This window comes from Lichenostomus cassidix, chromosome 1Aa (genome assembly GCF_008360975.1).
Source record: "Lichenostomus cassidix isolate B80296 chromosome 1Aa, HeHo_3.0, whole genome shotgun sequence".
Taxonomy (NCBI): Eukaryota; Metazoa; Chordata; class Aves; order Passeriformes; family Meliphagidae; genus Lichenostomus; species Lichenostomus cassidix.
The window spans coordinates 15,304,803-15,327,238 of record NC_139480.1 but is presented as its reverse complement, the minus strand read 5'-3'; the positions used below and the strand labels follow the sequence as shown (position 1 = coordinate 15,327,238).

Here is a 22,436-nt window from a genome sequence, read left to right as displayed (position 1 = left end):
ATTAGATAAGAAATCACGGCAGGACTTACTTAAAAAAAGCTGAGAATTTTCAAAATACTGCCATTTGGAGGTCGAAAAAAAACAAAAAAACAAAAAAAAAGCCAGAGTTTCGTAGGTCTCTTACTCAAAAAAAAAATCCACTTAATTCCTAAAATATTAAAAAAGTAATCTGAAGGCAGTTTTTTGCAGAGGTATGGCAAGATGAAGTTAAGAACTGAACTGAAACAGATCCTTGGAGTTGTTAAAGCAACAGAGCAAGAGAACTCAACATTTAGGCATTTCTCTAGACCAGGAATACTAAACTAAAGTCAACTTATGGAATCAAGTGAAAGCTCATGGAAAGCCCATGCTCTTACTAGAAAGCAAGAGGAACCAGCTCACTTTATATTTTTATAATTTGCATAATTCCAACTCTCTAAACCTCAGTTTCAGTCTTCTAATTCAGAACTTAAAAAATGCTTATGCTTTAGCTTACTGTGTTTCAAAGTCAAGTTTGAGTCAGCCATATTTTTTCTTATTTTGAGTATTTTAAAACAGACATCCTAAACGTCAAGAGAAAAAAAATGCCTTCTTTACTACCAAAAATCATAGATAACTTCAGAAACAGAATGAAAATGAATTGTAAGCTCCATGTTTAATTTCAATTACAGCAGGATATTTGAATATCCACCATTAAGCTACAACTGCATTTAGCATTAGAAGGAACTAAGCTGCAAATTTAGTAGAACTCATCAGCAAGAGAGACTCTTTCAGTCACTGGAAATCAGTGTCAATCTCAAGTAAATACTTTGCATTCCCTATGGAATTATTCTATAAAAAGCAAAGCTATTTAAGTCTACTCTCTGAAAAATTCAATAGTGTTAAACTGGTGTGTGTATAATTCAGAATTTTAAACAGTTCTTAAATGCATGAAGATTTGCTGAGAAAGTGTCTTTCATAGCCTCTAGAGAGTAGACATCACGAGAGTTCTGCTTCTTTTTAATACAAACATCCTCATAAACCTTCTCCCAACCACAGGCAGACAAGAGCTAAAATGCTTAACTGTTTGTAATCACAAACCATAGCTGAAAAGGTTGACATGAAAAATGCTTCTTTAAGGAATACACTGTATTTTTGCAGAAGAACCTTTTAAACATAGTGCAAACACCAAGATGAAAAAAATCCGGTTCTGTAACACCAAACCCAGTGAATCACAGACTTACACAAGCTTCTCTCTGATGCCCATCTGAAACCCCTCTGTGCTGCTCCATGGTACTTCAGTCAACCTACTCTTGAGCTAGAGATGTTGCAAATCCTCTGGCCACTGGGAAAAGTTCAAGGTGCTCAGCAAGCCAAAAACTCATGCTACAAAAAAGCGATTAGCTTTTTAACAAGGCTGTCTGTCTGATTCACAAGCCTGACATCAGGAGAGTCAATGCCACAACTTAATTGACACAGTGGTTCAGAGTTGCTCATGTTAAAGTACTACAGAAAAATCAGCCCAAAAAAGCCTATAGATCCTATCACAGCTTTTCCTCCCTACAGTGTTAATCCTTTCTTGTAGTTACTTTAATGTGAAGTCAGAATGAAGCCTTTCATAGGACACTGATAGTCTTCGCTTCCCCTACTGTGTGTCTATTTTCAAGAAAACTGTTAAGAATGTACTTGTCTTTGAACTCTCCACCATTCCATCAAAACTGGTTGAATGAGGCCACTGTTATCACAAGCCTTCCTTTCATAGAAAGCCAGGCTAAAAAATAAAGATGCACAGCTGACATGATTTACTACCACTTCTCATCCCCCTCCTTTCAATTTGATAGATGAATCTTGAAATTGAGCAGAAGAACATAACTTCCATTACAATTCAGCACAAGACATGTTTTCAACCATTACTGATGGATTACAACTCATGCAAAATCATTTGCAGTGCTTGAAAAAGCTATTATTACCAAATGCAAAGGAAGAACAAAAAAAAATACAACTTACTGAAAGAAGCTTCCATGCAATTGGACGAACCCGTTTCGGAATGCCAGACCAACTCAACTTTCGCAATTCATCTATTAAAACAAAAGAGTTTCATGAGAACCAAGGAAACTACTACCAATTAATATACACAGATAGATTCAAATTAGCACAAAGGTGTTTACAACACTGATCAGGTCTTCTTAGAAAACCCAGTGAAATCAGAAATATAGGGCAATCCTTATGAATCAATAAAATACTTGATAAATGCTACCCACAGGGACACCTATGGTAATAGGTACGAAGTGTAATAAGGTAAATTTCTGGAGTATTTCTCAGCATCACATTTTGGTATACAGGACTTATATTGTCACACTTTGCAACTTACTACATAAATGTATTATTCTTCCAAGTATTTTTGAGATACATATGAAAGAAATACAGTGTATCAAAGCAGGTAAAGCAGTTGTAATACTATTAACCTACACAAAATAGAAGGAGCAGTATCATATACTTTCAAAAAACTTTAAGAAGTTCACAGTACTTCTGCACACTAAATATGCATGGAGGGAGATAGCACAAAAGCATGCTTATACACATAACCCAAGAAATTCCATACTATTGCAATAAATTTCTCCTCTATCCTTCATCTCAAGGAGTTGAGAAGCATTGTAAGAATAAAAAATAACCAAAGGATCAGTAACATTAGAAAAATATGACACTACTAGAGTTCAGTGTGCACCAAAGTGTCGAAGAACCAAACAAAGCAGAAGTTGTACAGATTATAAACACAGATGAGATAAATTCAACAAGTCACAGGCTGGCACAACAAATACACTTCATCATGAGTATGCTGTCACTGCAACCACAAGGATTCAACGGGGAAAAGATGCAATAAGCAACTGGAACAAGTTTAATTTATTGTCATACTCCAGCTGTGATGATCACACACAAGGTGTCCAACAGGGACCCCAGACAGCACCTGATCACATAACTTAACCTTGTTTCCAATTTTTTGATCTTCTTTTTCCAGCACACTTCTACTTCCTTTTCTCTGCCCCCATTTAACAAACCACCCCAATTACTTCTTCCCTTCATGGTTCCAGCTTTGCTACTGCTGTACCCAAATTTGGTATGTCTGAAATGATTACCAAGCACTGTTGGTCACGTAACATTGCACTTCCCTAAGTGGCTCCAGTGCTCCTATCCATGCAATGGCACTGTTTGGGCATTTCTCACACAATTCCCCGTTTACTACTAGTGAAATCCAGGCATACCATAGGGTGCTATCTCCAACTCGTGTCAGCTTCTCACACTGTGGTCTGTTACATACAGCAATTTCTCACATTACCTCCAGTGGTTCTCCACACCCCAGGGAGTCTGCTCAGACTCCAAGCAGCTTCAGTATTGGTTTGCAGCCCCTACCATTTCTGCAACAAGCTTCAATTCCACCCATGATTTGATGTCAAGTAAATCCCCACGATACCAAGCACTAAATCGTAAGTAACAGCAGCATTGGTTATATTCTTCTAAAAGCCAAAAAGGCAGGAAATGGTCAGAAGATGTGTAAAAAAGGCAAAGAAAACATGTAACATGAACAATAGTAGAAAAATGGTATTTTGTATAGGTTATGAACAAAAACAATTAAAAAAAGAGATAATATCTGCCTTAACTAAACAATCTACAAATTATATGCTTCTCTTCCTCCCTGGAACATAACAGTTAGCTCCAGTTGGTTTAACAATAAAGCTCCAAGTCTTCAAAAGTAAAATCTCCAACTGTGCATCTTTCCTGCTCTACTCCTTCTTGTGCAGTATTTATGAACAAATGTGCTCTACTGGATGTAATCTATTTGTGTCACTGGCAGTCAGGCTGAAAGGAAACTGATCTTGTGCATTCAATCATAACTGCTTTACACAATCATTTTTCTAAAGTTTCAAGTTTTGGCTATTGTTACACACAATCATACCATTTACAAAACATGTAATTAGTATATGCAGAAAATAGAAAATAAATTGCAATTCAGCAACTACTTTTATTATCTTCTAGTAACATCAGTTGTCCATTCTCAACTTTATGCCAGCCAAACTCACTTTAATCTTTCATCTTCACATTTCTTTCTACCTCCCTTAACTCAACTCAATAGGAATCCATGCCCAAACATGGATACCAAGCCCTGACAGAGAGAAATTTTCTCTGCTGTACCAAGCAGAGAAAAAAAAAGTACAAAACAAGAAAATATGTAAATCTACTGTCACAATCAGAAATGTGAAGCATGTGAATAAGTGAGTGACAAATCATCCCAAATCATTCAGTAAAAAAATTCCACTGACTTTTAAGTAACTCATTTAAGCCCAAAGATAGGAAATACACAAACAAATTGGAATACAGCTATTTTCCCCCTGATGCTATCCTGCAATGAATACACATTTCCTTTAATGAGGGATAACTTGGACTTTCATGTAATTCCAAACAATAACACACATTCTTTGGGCCAGGGTTTCAAAGGTCTGCTCTTTCTGAAAGAAAATATCAGCACTGGACATGGAAGAAAAAACCAAGAACAAAACATCTTTTTTTTTTACAACATAATACTTATTTGAAAGAGATTCTCTGTTTATCCATAATGTAGGATTTGGGAGGGAATACGTCCCTGCATTCTTCCATGCAGAATACAAATAATTATCTATGTTCCTTTGCCATTGCCTTGTCCTCTCTAGGATGTCTTTCTATACCTATATTGTCTGCTGGGCCTACAAAATCTTTGGCAACGTTCCTTCTCCCAATACATTCAAGAAAAACCATTTAAAGCAAGTTTTTGTATGTTTCAAAGTTGTTTCTCAAACTCTCTTTTAGAAATGCTTCCATGCATTTGGCCTGACAGGATTCATATTCTGCTCTGCTCTCCTTATTTGACACAGAACTTTACCTTTTGGATTGTATTTAATAACATTCTGTTGTATTTAATAACCTCCTCTGCTCTGTTGTCATGTCATCAAGGATCCTTCTGAACTTTTCTTAAGGCTTTTGTTTCTGCTTTTGCTTTCATAAGTGGTACAGTAATTGCTTTCAGGACAGAAACTGCTAGACAGATGATTGCACATCTGAGAGTTAAGTCAATTCCATCACAAACCATTAGCCCTGGGTATGTGATAATTCTATTTCTTCACACTGACTGTTGTCCTATATCACAGTCTTCCAAAATTCCAGGATCTCAGACTAATCCAAAAAACATATAAAATTCTCACCCTAGCCTCTTACTACAGTGAACTCAACTAGTATTTTGCCAGCGACAAAGAGCACACAGTAAAACTCAGAGAGGCTATACAAGAATTTTTACCAGGTGTAAGAATGGTACCTTGACTATACTTGACTATATATGTCTACCTCATACTTTACAAGATTTTAAATTGAGGTGCCAGATAAAATCCATCCTCAAACAAGAGGCTGAGAATAGCAAGGAAATGTGCTTGTACTTATATCTAAAACTTGATCTCTATTAAATATCTAATTAATTACTAAACTATTTGTCATTAGCTGAAATATTACATTCTCCCTAGTCAAAACACAACCTCAATGAATTGTCGTTAGAGTAACTCCTTCACTTTGTAGATTTCCCAAGGAACTAGACATCCTAGTTACGAGTTGGTGAGCATGTTCCCAAGCACAGCTTTTCTACAAGTTTTAGTAAGACCTACAAATCAAACACACATTTTCAATCAAGATAGTACTGCAAAAATATTCTTGCTTCAATAAAATTAATATTTTCCTAAACTTCCAGAACAATTATTTTGAAAATGAGCCTTTGTAGAACGTTCTAATCACAGATATGATCACTTATTAAAAATGCGAGCAAAGAATAGCCTGAAATTAGGCAGATGCAAAACCAGTATTTGTAAAGCCCTGTCTATGAACTCTGTCCCAGACTGAAAGGACACTTTCTGAAGAAACTGAACCCCAGTTGTTACTCTGTCTTTCAGATGCCTCAGTATTTGACATAATTCTGTGACCAGTGAGTATGAAAATATTTTAAAATCCCCACAGATTTTAGATGAAAATTATCTCAATTTGCTTGCACTAACCAAATATCATTTCTGCTTAGGAGACAGAAGCTAGTTTTCACAGAACCATTGTTGGGTCAGGATATCTTATTGTGAAGGGATAATGTGGTATGAAAATACTTCAAATTAATATGATTAATTTAATTTTGGAAAAGTTAGGTTTATCTGGTTCACTACAATACATTTACATATACATTTCCTCTTTCTGAGGAAGAAAAAGTTTAAAGCAATTGTTCTAACAGAAATCTTAGGACAGTATTCTTTTACTGCATCTAGATTTAAAGATTCCTCATATTCCATAAATATTTCATGGGGTATTTTACAAAGAAAACATGCCATTAATTTAGCAGCCTTCAATTATACAAGCAATTAGTAGAGTTATTACCCACTATACCTAAAACACATGAGGGCAAACAACTAAGTTTACAAGTATTTTTCTTGGAACTGCAAGCTCATCCTTCTATCCATTACAAATAAATAAAAAATAAGAAATACTAAAGGAGCTCAAAATTTCTCTGTATGTATTATTCATTTTTGATACAGCTGTTATTTCATTGAGATTACTATAAACAGCTACATGAAGTGATGGCCTGCATGAGCAACTCCATGATAGGTATGATAAACTAGATTTACATGTTTTATGTTTCTATAACATAAATTCCTTGGATATTTTAACTATACAAAGCTGGAAAATTCTTTCAAAAGCACAGATACACAGAACTGCAGCTCCCCCAACAGCATGTTATAATAGAGACAGTACATATAGAAAATAGCTTTAATAGAGGGCTTGTTATTACTATGGCAACCACAGCAACTGGTTTTCAAAATGAATAATAGCTCTGTTAGGCACTTCATTAATTTTTTTTAATCAAACACTGCCCTTAATCTTCTCAATGGAACAAAAAGTTATTTTGAAAGCTGCAGAAACAGGAAATAAAGTCCAATCCACCTTTGTAAATACAGGGTAAGATCTTTTTCAGAACCTTTGCTAGAAAAGAGTAGGAAAGTACATCTTGTCTGTTTTTCCACATAAAAAGTCAGAGAAGCAGAAGCAGATGAGGTTCGTCTTAGAAGGTACAAGAAAGCAAGTGAATATAAGATTAGGAAAACTAAGGCAAAAGGAAGATTATTAAAAATGCTAAGAAAGACCTGCAACAAGAAAAGCCATTGATGGAAATGATGATAAGTAATGGTGAACAACTGTGCCAGCAGAAGATGATGTGGCATTAGTTTTTCATAGTACTCCCAAAACATTAAATTTCTGTGCATCATCAACTGGTTTTATTTTTACATTAATGCAATTCAAACAGCCTTTAACCAACTTTTGAAGTACAACTAATAAAAAAGCTTTTAAAACCTAGTTTGAATGTTTTTTTTTTAAATGCAGCTCTTACTGGTTTAATTATGAGTCTTTATTCCAGTGGTTGCATTGGAAATATTATTTTTGCTTAGCTTCACATTAGGTTCTATTATGTCAAATTCTTGTAAAAGGCTAGCCCTTAACGTCTAATTCATGTAAGTTTTTCTCAGTTAACTGCAAACGTGCATTACATCTCCAGAGTAGTTGTCCATTATGGCTAAAACAGGTGAGAGCACACCTAACCAGTAATCTGCATCAGGGAGGCAGCATAGGACAGCCATACACAGGGAAACTTGCTCCACTACGATTACCTTCCCAGGCAAAGTTTTATGTACATCTTCCACTTCTGGGGATGCTGCTAATGAAGTAACAATTATTTATGTTCCTATTTTATTAATAGCAAAAGAGTTGCTGGCAAGAAAACCTAAAGGATTAATTATACTTCCTTGAGCCTTCGTAAACTGACTTACAAGCTTTATGTGCCACTCATTACAACATGCATATCGATAGTCTCAATGTTCAAAATCTCCAGGATCCACAGAGTATTCAGAGTTCTCAGTAGTCTTGTTGGTGACATTCCTGGTAAGTTCCTCCTTTGCCATGAAATTTGCAAGATTTCATGGGAGGAGGCGAAGCTGATCCCTCAATCTATGGCTTCAACAGAGAACACTGAACCTCTCACCCAAGTCTATTTTACTGGATAATAAAAATTTCACAAAGTGTAAGTTCAGCTTTCATGACACTATCAGATAAGGAAGAGACACCAAAACCAACCAAACAAAAAGCCATACAAACACGAAAACTACAAGAACACTTCATCATATAGTACCTCTCTTTCTCCCAGCTCATCCAGACTAAAATATCCCTCTTCATCATATTGTTCACCACGTGGCTCAGACTCACAGACTGTTTCTGAACACCTGATCACAGATCAGTACAATGATCTCTTACAAATTCTGCTAAATCTTTAACTGACACAAAAAACCCTCTTAATTAATCAATCTTGCAATCTGGCATACAATGCTGTCTAATCACTTTTTTTTTTGGTGATGATTAGTTAGTGGTAACTACCAAAGTAATTCTGTGTGTACACAGGAATTTGAATGATAATTTAGGGATTTTTTAATTTTTTTTTTTAAGAGTAACCCCTTCACATCAGCTGAACTTAAGAGTCCCATTGCTCTACATCCAAATCCATTTGGAAACAGACACAGTACAGAATTCCACTCTTCCTGAATGGTGCCATGGAGCTATGAGTATAACCATGGGAGTTTTAAGAACTGTGCTAAAAGCACATTTCTTTTTGGGCAGATCAATGGTTTTAACCTGGAATGTTCTTTGAGGAGTACTGCACAAAATGAAACAGCTTACTCTATAAGCCATTTTGATGCACTTTGATATTAACAAAAATCAGGTAAGAGATCTTTGATTTATAGGCAAAAAGTCCAGAACCTCAGAACTAGGGTTCATCTGTGTAGTTCACAATGCCACTTTTCCATTTTATTAATCTGAGTCCTACTTGAATACCAAAACTCTTGACCAAAAAAAAGGCAAAGCTTTAGAGTACAGGTTCCTTTTTCAGAACTGAGAAAAGGGAAAGACTATCTTGTTTGTTAATAGGAGTTGCAGCTGTTCAGTCTTACTCTTTTTTTCTCTTCACTGAAAACTTAACTCAGGGATAAGTGGAGTTTGGAACACAGAACAGTAAGGGGCCTTCACTCAAGTCAAAATTAACAAATCTTCGTTAAAAGAAAACAGTACCAATCTACTTTTTTTTGCTACTTGAAAAAAATTTCATTCCAACTACAATTCTTCTTGTAAGGCCTTTGACACAACGTCCTTGCCACTAAAACTGGAGAGATTCATTTGAGGGATGGGCTGTTAGACAGATATGGGCATTCAGTCAGCTCCTTATCCAGAGTTACAGTCAACAGCTCAACTCCAAGGGGAAACCAGTAACGAGTGGTGTCCCTCAAAGGTCTACACTGGGGCTAATACCATTTAGCATCTTCTTCGATTCCATTGACAGTGGCATTGAAACTGGCAGGTGACACCAAGCTGTGCGATGCAGTGGGTTTGCAGGAAGGAGAGGATCCCATCCAGAGAGACTTGGAGGGGCTTAAGAAGTGGGCCCAGGCAAACCCCATGAAGCTCAGCAAGGCAAGTGTAAGGTCCTGCACACGGACTGTGGTGATCACTAGAAGCACAGGCCTGGAACTACTATGTCAATCAAGTATCTTAACAAGAGGAAAGAAATACACCCTGAAGAGACAAACTATGCAAAAATCTCAAAATTGTTTCAGGAATCTATTATCTAGTTACAATGAAAAATCATAAATTAATACCTTTACATTGAAATATTCCACTAGAGCAGCAATCAGAATAAATGTTTATTATAACGTGAAAATAAAAGTTATGAGAACAGCCCAGAGAAAACAGGAAGACAAAATACTAATCCTGCAAAAAATAAGTAAAAAATGAATCACAGATATTTAGCATTCATTTCCTTCAGAAGATTCTGAATTAAAAACAAAGATATTATGAAGTTTACTGTTAGAGTACTGCCCTTTTTTATTAATCTTTTTTATTAGCTAAATAGGAAAGCATGTTTTGTAGATAAAAGAGGTAACTAAAACAGCATAAGCATCAGAGAAGACACCTTTTGGTGATAATAATTTGAAAAGACAGATATGACTAATGGCATGTCACACAAAGCAGCAGTAGGACACATGTTCACTTTATACTATATACCAACAAACTGAAAGAAGAATAAGCACTCACGTGATCAACTACAAGTAATTCGCAGCTGCAGGGGGCATTAAAATTCTAAATGACATGGATGTACTAGGAGCACAGAGATAAATCACTGTTCAGCTCAGTGCAGAAAAATTAATGAAGCTGGGAACAAAATTAATCCAGTTCATTTCAATTAATGCATTTTGTAAAGTTATTGAAACTTTTCAATAGCACCAGTTTGGCAAGCAATTTTACAGGACATAACAGAGTGCTGTTACAGAATAGTAGATTTATGAGCCATAAGTGAAAGAAAAGGTGATTACTATGTTAGATCAGGTTTAATATAAATCTAGAATGGATGTGACCATGAATAGGAAAATCCTACTTTTCAAGTTGCTGCAACAATACAGAAGACTACTGTGATGGGAAAAAGAGACATCTAACAAGTTTTCTTTCTGAATTTAATTTCTAGAGAACCACTCTTGAATTCTTTTATTATAGTACACAAAGACAATCAGCTATTGTTATGAGATAATCTGAGATTACATAATTTTTAACGCCTGTAAAATTATGTAATTAATTTTTGCCAACAGATTAATCAGAAGTTCAGCTATTCTTTACACGTTCTGTAAGACTTCACAACATTATCTACTACTTCTATAGCAGGGCACTAGCTAAGAGACAGCACCCAAGTCAGTAGATTGCAGTACTCTCCAAAAAGGTTTTCTTTTTTGAGATTTGGTTAGAAGGAGGAAGAGAAATAGATGAGTTTAAAAAAAAAGTACAATGAAAAGTGCTCTTGAATGTGTACAGCAGCTGGAGTAAATTTAAGATGGGAATACTTCACGATATTCATGGGTGATTTACAGGGTCTTCTTTTAATCAAGGTAGTATGCTAAAACTTCAATATATTATTTTATTCAACTTGGACTTGTCATGACCAAGTAAGAAAAAAAGTGGCCTTAACAAGCAAAACAACCTTACAACTTAAGAAACTAGTTGGTTTGACTCTGAAATAATTACACCCATGTGTGAGTTGCATAACAGTAGCATTACAATCTTATGAAGCATTATTAACTCAAGAGAACACAGTATACCAAGCTTACCATTGGCTGTTGTTTGACTTAAATAAACATGTTTCTCACATCCAATTACATACTCTTTAGACATATATGTGTAAAAAAACAGAAAAATAGTTGATCTGAAGATAAAGAAGGAGTTAAGGAAGTTCTTTAAACAGCTAATTTTTAAATCTATATTAAAAACCCATCATACATCTGCTGTGCTGAGGTTGCAAGTATGCAACAACTTGTTTGTTGATTTGTCAGATGTTATCAAGTCTGCTTACTTTGTATTTGCACAATAAACAGCTCCCCAAAACATTGTATAGGATTACTAAAAAATACAAGTTTAATAAATTTAATAGAATTAAACTTTACTTGGAAATCTGACAGACACAGCAGTACTGTTCCTCTAATATGTACAAAATGGTGCATTAAAGGAAAGATAAATTTCTTCTCAGAGACATTCTCCCCATGCTGCTTTGTTAAAGTTCTGTCCCTTCCTCTTAAAGCAAGGAACTGTTTGCAAAAGATTCTGCAAGCCCATCTTCACTCAATAATGCAAGATCCATTACAAGGAAAGACAAGGCCTGAAATTAAGTAAGTCGACATCAAACTGACTGCAAGTCAAGCAAAAGCACAGGTTGATTGCACAAAACTACTGTGAATTGCTCCTGCTGAATAACCTGGTACGCAGTACAGGGAGGGGGAGGCCACACACATCTGCAGTTGTCTCCTGAACTCAGCTATACTATGGACAGTCCCACCCTGCTGCCTGAATCTGCACCAATACACCTCACTATGATCTTATTGACAAGGGTCAGCCCTCAAGTCCCCCTCCAACCAAAACTGCTTCTTACAATAGGCTCCTTCTACCAGCCCACATTTCTTGCAGTAACTACCTATTTCCACAACTTCATAATATCCAACCTGTGGACCAAATCCAACTCCAAAATCTATTAGTGGTCTCCAACAGCTAAAATAATCTTTACTTCCAAATTTATACACATAATGCATCTTTTTGAGAGTTTTCTTATGAAAGAACACACTCTTTCCCAACCTCTAGCTGACATACAAGACTCAAATTGCATTTTACACTATATTTATAGGATAATGATTATTCAAGTGTGACTGAAAGGATTTCAAGGTCATTTGTATTACTTTGTGTTCATAGTCAATGTTGATTTCTCACGTTACGATACAAGTCTTGAGTTGAAAATATGCATGACATGGCTACAGTTCCACAGATTAACTTACGTTTATTTCGCCTTGAAAGGACTTGTCACATAATCTGTTTCAACAATATGCAAAACTATATCAAGGAAACAAACACAATAGAAATACTTTATTTCTGTCACTTCTACTTCCAAGCAAAACCAAGCCTTATACTTGCATAAATAAACAGAAATATAGGCAAAAATATTTCTGAGTCTTACTAATTCAATTCATCATGACAAACATAACCCAACTATTTGTGGATCTAATACAAAACAGACCCACACATACCACATCACCACACACACAAAAAAAAAAAGCCAGTTGCAATAGAATAGCCACCTATCCCCACATTACTCACCACAAATTTTAGCTTGGAGCCTATTACCTAGGTTCTACCTTAGTACATTTCCAGTATTGTTCTGAAAAAACTCAGGAAAAACAAAAAAAAAAAAATCAAACAAAAAAAAAACAACAAACAAACAAAAACCACCCACAAAAACCACTCCAATAACAAATTAAAAACCCACCACAAACAACCTGCAACAGTTTCCCAGGCTACTGCTGTCATTATAAATCAAGAATCTTTTTAGAACATAATCTTCATTGTGGCATAGAGCTAAACCAAACATCTTCCAAGAATGCATACATTAAAAATGCATATACACATGCACACACCAGATTCTGATGAATTGTGCTTATGGCAATAAGCATATATATGTTTATATATGTTTTATATATGTATACATGTATACACATGCTTTCCTTAATATATATACCAATAATGTAGTCCAAGCTCTACCATCATATATGATCTACTCCTAAGAACTTCATGATCATCAAGAATTTGCATGCCATCAATAAAGTTTGTTTCTTCCCCTAAAAAAACCCCATGCATTACTTGTAGATATATATACATATATCTATATATATATATATGCACTATTGGACATATTTGCATCAAAAACAAAAAATCAAAACTGTGTATAAAATTCTATTCACACAGCTTCAAACTGTACTCATCAGTTTGCACAGCAAGAGAAAGAACAAGCTTACTATAAAAAACATAGAAAAGGCATTATTTAGTAGTTTGTACAGTAATAATATTGACAGCTTATTAGATATTTATCACACTTCAATATCAAGGAAACATACTCAAATTTCACTTTCCTACATATATTTTTATGTGAAATTTATAAAGTTCAATAGTGAAAAAAAAAAATCCAGTTTATTTAAATAGCATTGACCAAGTTCACCACAGGCAGTGTGACTGCACTCCTAATAAGAGTGGAAATTTTCTTCCAAAATTATTTTACTTTAATCCATAAATCTGATTTACTAGTAAAGTATTCTCAACTAATTAGACAGCAAAAACGAAACAGACAGGTTTAAACTAAACTCTGTCTTTCCTCTGATTTTGCAGCCTTATGTAACTAAGATTTCTACCATTATAAGATTCTTAAGTTATATGAGTTTTCATGTCAGTCACAATCACAAAGGTCATAACATCTGTTAAATCAAAGCGATAAGTGATATTTGATTATCATTCTCAAGTTTATATAAAATATGCTTTAACACCTCCCTTTATTCACAGCTGAATTTCATAAGAATGTCCTATAATTCCCTGAAGCGCTAAATCTCATCCAGTTATGACAGTTTCCATAGCCGTACCTTTCTAGCATCAATCTGACAATAAAACACAGCACAGAAAGAAAAAAAAAAGCCACAACTTGGACTGTATTATATTGAAGAAGTCTCATGACAATGACCAGGCAGGATAGCACCAATTCAAGAACTGCAAACATGCAATTTCTACTTCTTCTCATAAGTTTCCTGCAGGTATCTTCCAGAATGGGCTACCTCAAAGACATTTTCTTTATTCATTATTTTGCCATAAATTCCTACTGCTAATCAACCAGTTCTCCAAATGCAGTGTACTAATTCTACTTCAGATTTTCACTTGGGATACAAAGCCATTTGATTCTGTGATACCCTCTCAGCACTTGTATTGACTATTCAGCAGCTAAAATCCAGTGTACAAAGGGAACAGTCAAGTTATCTGACAATACATTTGTTTTCCCATTGACTTGTTGTCAGCATTCACAGATGAGACAGAGAACTACTGTATCAGCCTGTGAACATGAAGAAGGCTAACTGAGTAGACAAGCAACACTTCCATGCCTCATCGTTTTTCATTCCTATTTATTTCCAAGCATGAAAATCATTCTTATACTCCAAGCTTTTTCATTATCAGGCATTAACAAGAAATTTTTTCTACAGAGATTAGTCTAGTAGGAAGAAATAATGCGAGAAAGAACAAGAAGCCATCAAACACTCTACATATTAGTAGGATGTAAGCAAATCACTTATGCAAAGCATGAGTACTACAACCTTTTGATTTTATTCTTTCTTTTGTAAGATCAGTTCTCAATGTTCAAAGTATTAGATCCTAACCATACCATATGGCAGGCCAGAACATCAAACAGGAAAATTCTATAGTTTAAGAATAATTTAGATGTAATTCATAGGTTCTATAAGAAACACTCACCGAGATCTGTATTTGGGCCAGCAAGTAGCTGCTTAAATTTGTCTAATCGAGATGCTTCTCTTTCAGTTAATGCAGGAGAAACTGAGGTGTTGTAGTCTGTCATCCCACTTGTCGAGGGAGGCATGGAAGTTTGTGGAAGTGACTGTGATCTCTGCATGGAAGAATTTTCACTAGCAGTATCTGAAGGGAAAAAGAAGCATAGCAATTAGCCTCAGATAGTGATAAGGCTACACTTGAATTTGATTTGTACATTTAAAAACAGAATTCTGTTTTTGAAAAATGCAAACTCAAGTATAGCATAAATTTGGACTTCAAATTACTTGAATTTAGCAGAAGCAGCATTTCTCTTTGAAGCAGTATTCCATAACTAAAATGCATCAGAGATCATACTAACAGCAAGACTAATGGATTTCTAAAACCTCTGTGTTTCCAAAAGCTGTTTTCATCCTCTTTGCCATTCTTTAATGGCAAAGGAAAGAAAAGGAAAAAAAGAAAAGGAAACAAACAAACAAACAAACAAAAACCAACCACTGAGAAATCTTAAAATCATTGTAACTGGTTACTTTAAAGCTTGTACAGAAATCACAGACCAGATCACATGAAGGTGAATTTCCCAGTCCGCCTGCATGATTTTCTCCAGCTTTTCAATGTATTTTATGCAGTAGTATTTTAATAACAATTTTTCACAATAGTAGTATTACTATTAATTGCATACATGTTGGGGCATTTAACCAATAAAACACATTCAGTAGTGGAATTTCCTTCCAAAATTAGAGATTTTTTAAGGCTGAAAACAAAGAAAGTTTAATTATTCTTCCCTTGCACACATGCATTACAGTTTAGTAAGGCATGCAGTCTCCCTCTCAGATAAATCACTAGTGATAAATAGTATTTTTCTGCGGTATTACTAACAGGTTGAGAAGGGTTCACTGTCTTACAGGGGCAAATATAAAGTTAATATTAAATATTAACTTCCAACATCTTTTTCACTTCTCAACATACCTAATGAACTGGATGTATGACCTTCACTGACTGATTTAACAAGCCTATTATCACCACACGCAACTGAAGTCAGCTGTGCAAATTCCTCTTGTTTTTCTTCCTGTAGATGTTCTTCCTGAAATTTATGCTGTTCTTGTAGCTTGCTGTGATTCTGAATTACTTTGTGAGCTGTTTCCATGACCACTTCTGTATTTAAGTTTTCAGCAGCTATTGCTAAGAGTTCGTCATCATCATCTCCAAGATCCCAAGCATCACTTGTGTTACTTTCAAACTCTTGGAAGGTGCTGACTTTCTTCAGTTTCACTGGAGTTGTAGGTGGCTTTGAACCTGGTTTTATCAAGCTGTTCAAAACGAAATAAAAGTATTTAGAAAACTAGTAAGGAAGCAAAACACTATTGATAGGACCAAACCCCAAAAATTCATAGTTGACACTACATAGGTAGCAAATATTTATCTCTCTCCACTCATGTTACCACTACATCCATTCACAATAACATACAGCTGAAGAAGCATGAGAACAAGGGCTGTAAAAACTGACACTTCCTTGCTTTGAATAGAAGCTGAACACATCTTTCCTTCCCTTTTCTTAACAAAACAAAAAAAAACTCAAACAAAAAAAAAGAACAATCCAAAGTCACATGAAAGGATTACTACTAGAATAGCTTATAAAATAGACAGGACACATGGCAATGCTCTTGCTTCATCCATTTCTGAATATTTCAGCCCCTTCAATGCAATTGCTGCATAACAGCACAGGAGCTGTAATCAAGTCATGGTCTACTCCTAAGTCATCATAATCCATGCCAGCATGGATTTCCTTCAGAACTTTGCTCTTCTCATAGGAAGGATATTTTTTCTAGTTACTAGTCTAAGTGGACCCTGATCAGCTCCCAACCTTTTACCCCTCTGCCAACACACAGTGTGAGATATGAATCAAGTATCCCTCCCTAGCCTGGCACTTGTTCTTACTTACAGTAATGCAGAGCAATCACATCTCTCTTCAGAACTGAGCTGAACAACTGAGCTGAAGTTGAGAGGCTTTCTTAGTCTGTTCTCAAACAATTAAGAAGTTACTGCCTTTAACTTAACTGTGCTTTCACAGAATGGGTAAGGTGGGAAGGGAGCACAGTGGGTCGTCTGGCCCAACCTCCCTGCTCAAGCAGGGTCATTCTGCACAGAACTGCATCAAGACGGTTATTGAGTTCATTTCTGACCATCTGTCTTTCCACCTGTGCTAGCTTACCTTTTTCCTGTTAAAACAAGGCAGCCAGAATTGCAAATCTGAAGTTCTTACCCAGTCCTCATACAACATCAGTTATAACGTTTCTGTTACACGTTACAGGGAGTATCTTCCCTAACAGGTGCTACAACACTTCCACCCCACTTGTCATCACTGTCTAAAACAACAGCAAGGTCTTTCTCCAATGCTGTCACTTCACGCAACTAGCTCCTACCTTTTGTTACTGGGTCTCTACACCTCCATACTTTGAACCAATTAATCTCAATTTTTTTAATGCAGCCCTTAGGATCACACACTTCAACAGCCTCCAACTCTGTATCATCTGAAAATTAACTAGAATGTTTACTTCTTGAACTATTTTAAACCAGCCCTTGAAAAAAACTAGTAGAAGCATGATATTCTTCCAACCAAATACTTGTCTTCATAACACTTTTTTTCTGAATTTACACCATTTCCCACGTATAAGGCATTACAAATAAATAATAACAGTTGGCAATCTATGTTAAAAGATGAAGAGGTTATTTGTTCCTGCAAATATGTTGGTAACTGTCAGGATGTCACAAAGGAGAAGTCAGAACAGAGAAGTCAAGCTTTATGACAAAAATTGAAAAAGGAAGAAAAACTCTATATCCAACAAGAGAGAAGAAAAAAAAAAAAGACAGAGGAAATCCAAAATACCTGGAATATTTAAATATTAGGTTAACTTACGTTCCATGCAATAATGGATCAAAAGGTGGATGCTGAGCTCCATACACATGTTGAATACTAAAGGAAAAGAAATAGAGTTATCACAAAAATAATAAATACTTGGAGAGCTTCTGTGTATTAAACAGTCAGTAATAAACAGAACTGAAATGTTCCAACAGTTCTCTGTTTCAAATAATTCCACATACCACTAAAAATAATGATGCTGCAGTTGATGTGCGTACTAAGAAGTAATTTAATAGATTTGCTAAACAGGAACACTTTGTGAGACCTAAGCTAACTTTGGCTATTTTGTTATTCTAGGAATTAAAACAAGAAATAAGTTAACTCTGCAGTACGAGTCTACAAAAATTCTGATTTAATATTTCTTCATCTCTCGCAAAAATGTGAAAATTCTCAAAGAAATATCTATAAAGATTTAATCTTCTATATAGCCTTGTCATCCAAAATCCAACCAGACAATTCTTAACCACTATTAAAGTAGAAGGATCACAAATCTACAGAAAAATGCAGAAGGTGGCAGGTTAGAGTAAAAGCCACAGGAGTATTAAAAGAATGCTTTGAAACACATAAGCTTCCAAAGACAGATTTATTCACTAGTCTCTAACATTACAAAATAACATGTTATTTTGTGAAAACCAAAACACTCTACAAGCTAAAAGTTCACTACCTCCCAGTTATCAGGTGTAAAATTATTTTGTAAGTAAAAAATCTCCACAAAAGACACATCAAGATTTACATGTGACTCCATAGTAGAAATTATTACTACAAAACTCTCTAATTTTAGGAGAAATAAATCATATGCAACATTAACATCTACCCAATCCTGTACCAAAAACCACATAAAAAGAGACAAACATGCCCTCCTGACATACCAAAAACAATCTCCAGACCATAAGGATAACCAAGTCCAATCTTAGTAAACCTGAGACAGAACCAAACCAAAAAGACTCAATTCATATTTAAGAGAGGCTTAGACTTTCACAACAGGGGCAGCATTAACACCAGTGAAATTAGCTGTAGTGGTGACCAAAAATGATGGTTTATAAAAACTCTTAATTATTTTTATGTGATTCCATGGAAATAAAAAAGTCAGCCCACCACCAGCCTTTCCACACAACAGTACATCATCCTCTCCACAGCCAAGTTTCCTGCTCTACGCTCACGTGAGGGTCAGGTGTCACTGTCCATTTCCACACACACAGAATGTGCCTTTTCCTTGCACCACTCTGTGAATAACTGCAATGGAAATCCACCCAAATGGAACACAACCCCAATCCTCCATGCCATAAATAAATAAATAAAATTCAAAAGTACATTCTCTCCAGTGTCCTTGTTTTTCCACAAACCTGCAGTTGCCTGCAAATTAACTGCAACTATTTATAGACCCTGTGCAAGGGAGGAGGGCCAAAAGTGTTTCACCCTCATGAGATTTAGCAAAGTTACAAAGAAAACACTTTAGAGGAAAAACAACAGCTGGACTGAAACAGTTAGTTTGTAACTAGAGGAACAAACCACTCCCAGTTAGTACTTATGGGTAACTGAAAATGTAAGAAGGTAAATGATGAAGACTATGCTGCTGCATTCAGGTAAATGGTGTGAAATACAGAGTTACTGTTCTCTGAGAATCACAAATACATATCATTCTTATAAAAAGAACATAGGAAACTGTACTGTGGTAATAGTTTAGGGCTGACACCAGAGAATGCTATTGCTAAATAATTATCTGAACATGCATTCCCAGCCCGATTTAACAGCCGAAAGAGTTAACGTGAGTTTGGGGCTTTATTCCCAGGAAAATCTCGAATGGGAGAACGTGTTTGTAGCTCTCTGAAATCATACAACTGGTCTGCTGTTCACACTTCAGGAAGAAATTTGAGAAATTCACAATATTTTGAAGTACATAGAAGAAACTAAAACATGTTTCTATACCTAGAAAATGCAGTTTCCGGAAAAGTATTTCAAAAACATTGGAACTTGATACAAGTTCTCAAACATCCTAACTTGTCACTGCTGAGAGCTACAAAAACATTATCCCACTCAAAATTGCCGGGCGAATACATCCCCAAAATCACGTTAACTCCTTCACCATGGTGCTAGGCTGGGAACGCAAACTCAGGTAACTATTTAACAATCTCTCCGATACAAGTTATAACCACCGGTTCCTGCGACCACCAGCGATTTCCGTCAGACAAGTGGAGGTGCCCAGCGCTGGAATGCTCCGAGCACTGAGCTAACAAGAGAACCGGCTCCGAGCAGCGACCGACCGGGCACGGCCCCTGCGGCGGGGACTCGCAGGACCAGCGAGGTCCCGTTGGGCAGGGCGGCCGGGGGGCAGGAAGGCGGTGTTGGGGGCAGGAAGGCGGTGTTGGGCTCAGGAAGGCGGTGTTGGGGGCAGGAAGGCGGTGTTGGGGGCAGGAAGGCGGTGTTGGGGGCAGGAAGGCGGTGTTGGGCTCAGGAAGGCGGTGTTGGGGGCAGGAAGGCGGTGTTGGGGGCAGGAAGGCGGTGTTGGGGGCAGGAAGGCGGTGTTGGGCTCAGGAAGGCGGTGTTGGGGGCAGGAAGGCGGTGTTGGGGGCAGGAAGGCGGTGTTGGGGGCAGGAAGGCGGTGTTGGGCTCAGGAAGGCGGTGTTGGGGGCAGGAAGGCGGTGTTGGGGGCAGGAAGGCGGTGTTGGGGGCAGGAAGGCGGTGTTGGGCTCAGGAAGGCGGTGTTGGGCTCACAGCGAAGCCCGACGCGCAGAGCCACCCCCGCCCGGCCGGCACCGTGCAGGGCCCGCGACACCGACCTTCCCGCGGCGCCTCTCACCTGCCCGGCACCTTCGCGCCGCTCCGCTTCCAGAACTGCTTCCTGCCCCCGTCGCTCGCCATGGCGGCGTCACCTCATCCCCCTCCGCGCTGGCGGCCCCGGCCCCGGCCCGCTCCTCAGGCTTCACTCCCCGCCATTCCCTTCCACAGAACCACCAATGAGCGCCGCCATCTTGGGACCGGAAAACAACGCCGCGCCTCATTCGCCCCTCGAAGAGGCCCGGAAGTTTGAGCCAACCAGAAGTGAGCTTGCTGCCGGGTGAGTCCGGCCGGGCCAATCGCAGCGAGGGAATGCTGGGGGCGGGCGGGGAGGTGCTGGGCGGTGCCCGCTGTGGTGACCTGTCAGCCCCGGCTGTGGTGAGCGTTCAGCGCCCGCTGTGGTGGCCAGTCAGCCTCGGCTGTGGTGGCCAGTCAGCCCCGGCTGTGGTGGCCAGTCAGCCTCGGCTGTGGTGGCTAGTCAGCCCCGGCTGCGGTGAGCGTTCAGCGCCCGCTGTGGTGACCTGTCAGCCCCGGCTGTGGTGAGCGTTCATCGCCCGCTGTGGTGGCTAGTCAGCCTCGGCTCTGGTAGCCAGTCAGCCCCGGCTGTGGTGAGCGTTCGGCGCCCGCTGTGGTGGCCGTTCGGCCTCAGCTGTGGTGGCCGTTCGGCCTCGGCTGTGGTGGCCAGTCAGCCCCGGCTGTGGTGGCCAGTCAGCCCTGCCTGTGGTGGCCGTTCAGCCTCGGCTGTTGTGACCACTCAGCCCCAGCCCCGCCCGGAGCTTCCCGCGGCTCTTCCCCGTCCGTAGTGTTCCTACAGCCCAGGGATTGCTGTGCGGCTCTCCGTGTGTGACGTTTTCAGACTTTAATCCTTTTTGATTGAGCCGTACAGAGCAATTCCTCAGAGTACTGCTTAGAAATGCAAAACTCGCCTTGTAAACGGGTGGACATATTAATTGAAGATAAGCAGGCATCGGCTTATAACAAAACCCATCGCGTTTTTTCTACTTTATTTTTTTTTCAGTTATTTCCAATAATCAACCCAGTTAGTGGGTGGGGGCTTTAATCTCCCTCTGTTTTAATGTTCTCCAGTCACTGTGCCCACTTCATTTACGGCTTTGAAATGGTACAAGATTGAGGGGTTTTATTTGGATCTGTAGATTTCCCAGCAATTCTGATCCAAGGATGCACACTCCTGCCCACAAAATAAGTTTGATTTTATGTTGTTCTTTGGAGTATGGCTCCTGAGAAAACAGTGCTGAGTTACAGGATTTTTTGCTGCATTTCAATGCAATTTAGCATATAATTTAACATATAGACCAGTGTTCAGGCAACATGATGCCACAATTAAACCAAAAAATTGGAATGTAGTACAAGATCTGATATGCAGTACAACATTTGTTGTTTAGTATGTATTTAATGTGTAAGTTACTTTTTAAGAACTAAAAAGGAAAGAAAGTCTTATTCTGGCTTTGAAATTTACTTTCGCAGTTGCCTTTTAAGAACTGACAAAAATGAAATGTTACACAGATCTTCTAGATCACAGTTCACAGGTGACAGCTGTAATTTCAACGCTGTTTATATATTTATAGATATATATATGCTGTAGGTAGTAGCACCTGCTCTATTAGTGTCCTCTAAGTAGGATTGCTCTTACAGATTCTGAACCTTGTGTATCATCAGCATTAATGGAATACACAAGAAAAATAAATGTAATATTATCTATGTTTATTAGCTGAAGTGAAGTGAAACCGGCAAAGTCATGACTGGAACTTTGCTTGGTCATATCTAG

General features: G+C 37.8%; 1 protein-coding gene across 1 annotated transcript in view; it reads right to left on the bottom strand.

Annotated features, from left to right (window-relative positions):
- The window catches only part of TBC1D22A (TBC1 domain family member 22A), a 146,592-nt gene extending 125,713 nt beyond the window's left edge, over positions 1-20,879 (bottom strand). Inside the window, exons 1-5 of the mRNA XM_085041493.1 lie at positions 20,673-20,879; positions 17,873-17,929; positions 15,925-16,265; positions 14,923-15,102; positions 1,966-2,036 (exon numbers count right to left, since the gene is read on the bottom strand). Of these exons, the coding sequence (XP_084897619.1) occupies positions 1,966-2,036; positions 14,923-15,102; positions 15,925-16,265; positions 17,873-17,929; positions 20,673-20,734 (711 nt within the window). The 5' untranslated portion in view covers positions 20,735-20,879. The remainder of the gene's footprint in view (positions 1-1,965; positions 2,037-14,922; positions 15,103-15,924; positions 16,266-17,872; positions 17,930-20,672) is intronic.
- Between the last annotated feature and the right edge of the window lie 1,557 nt (positions 20,880-22,436).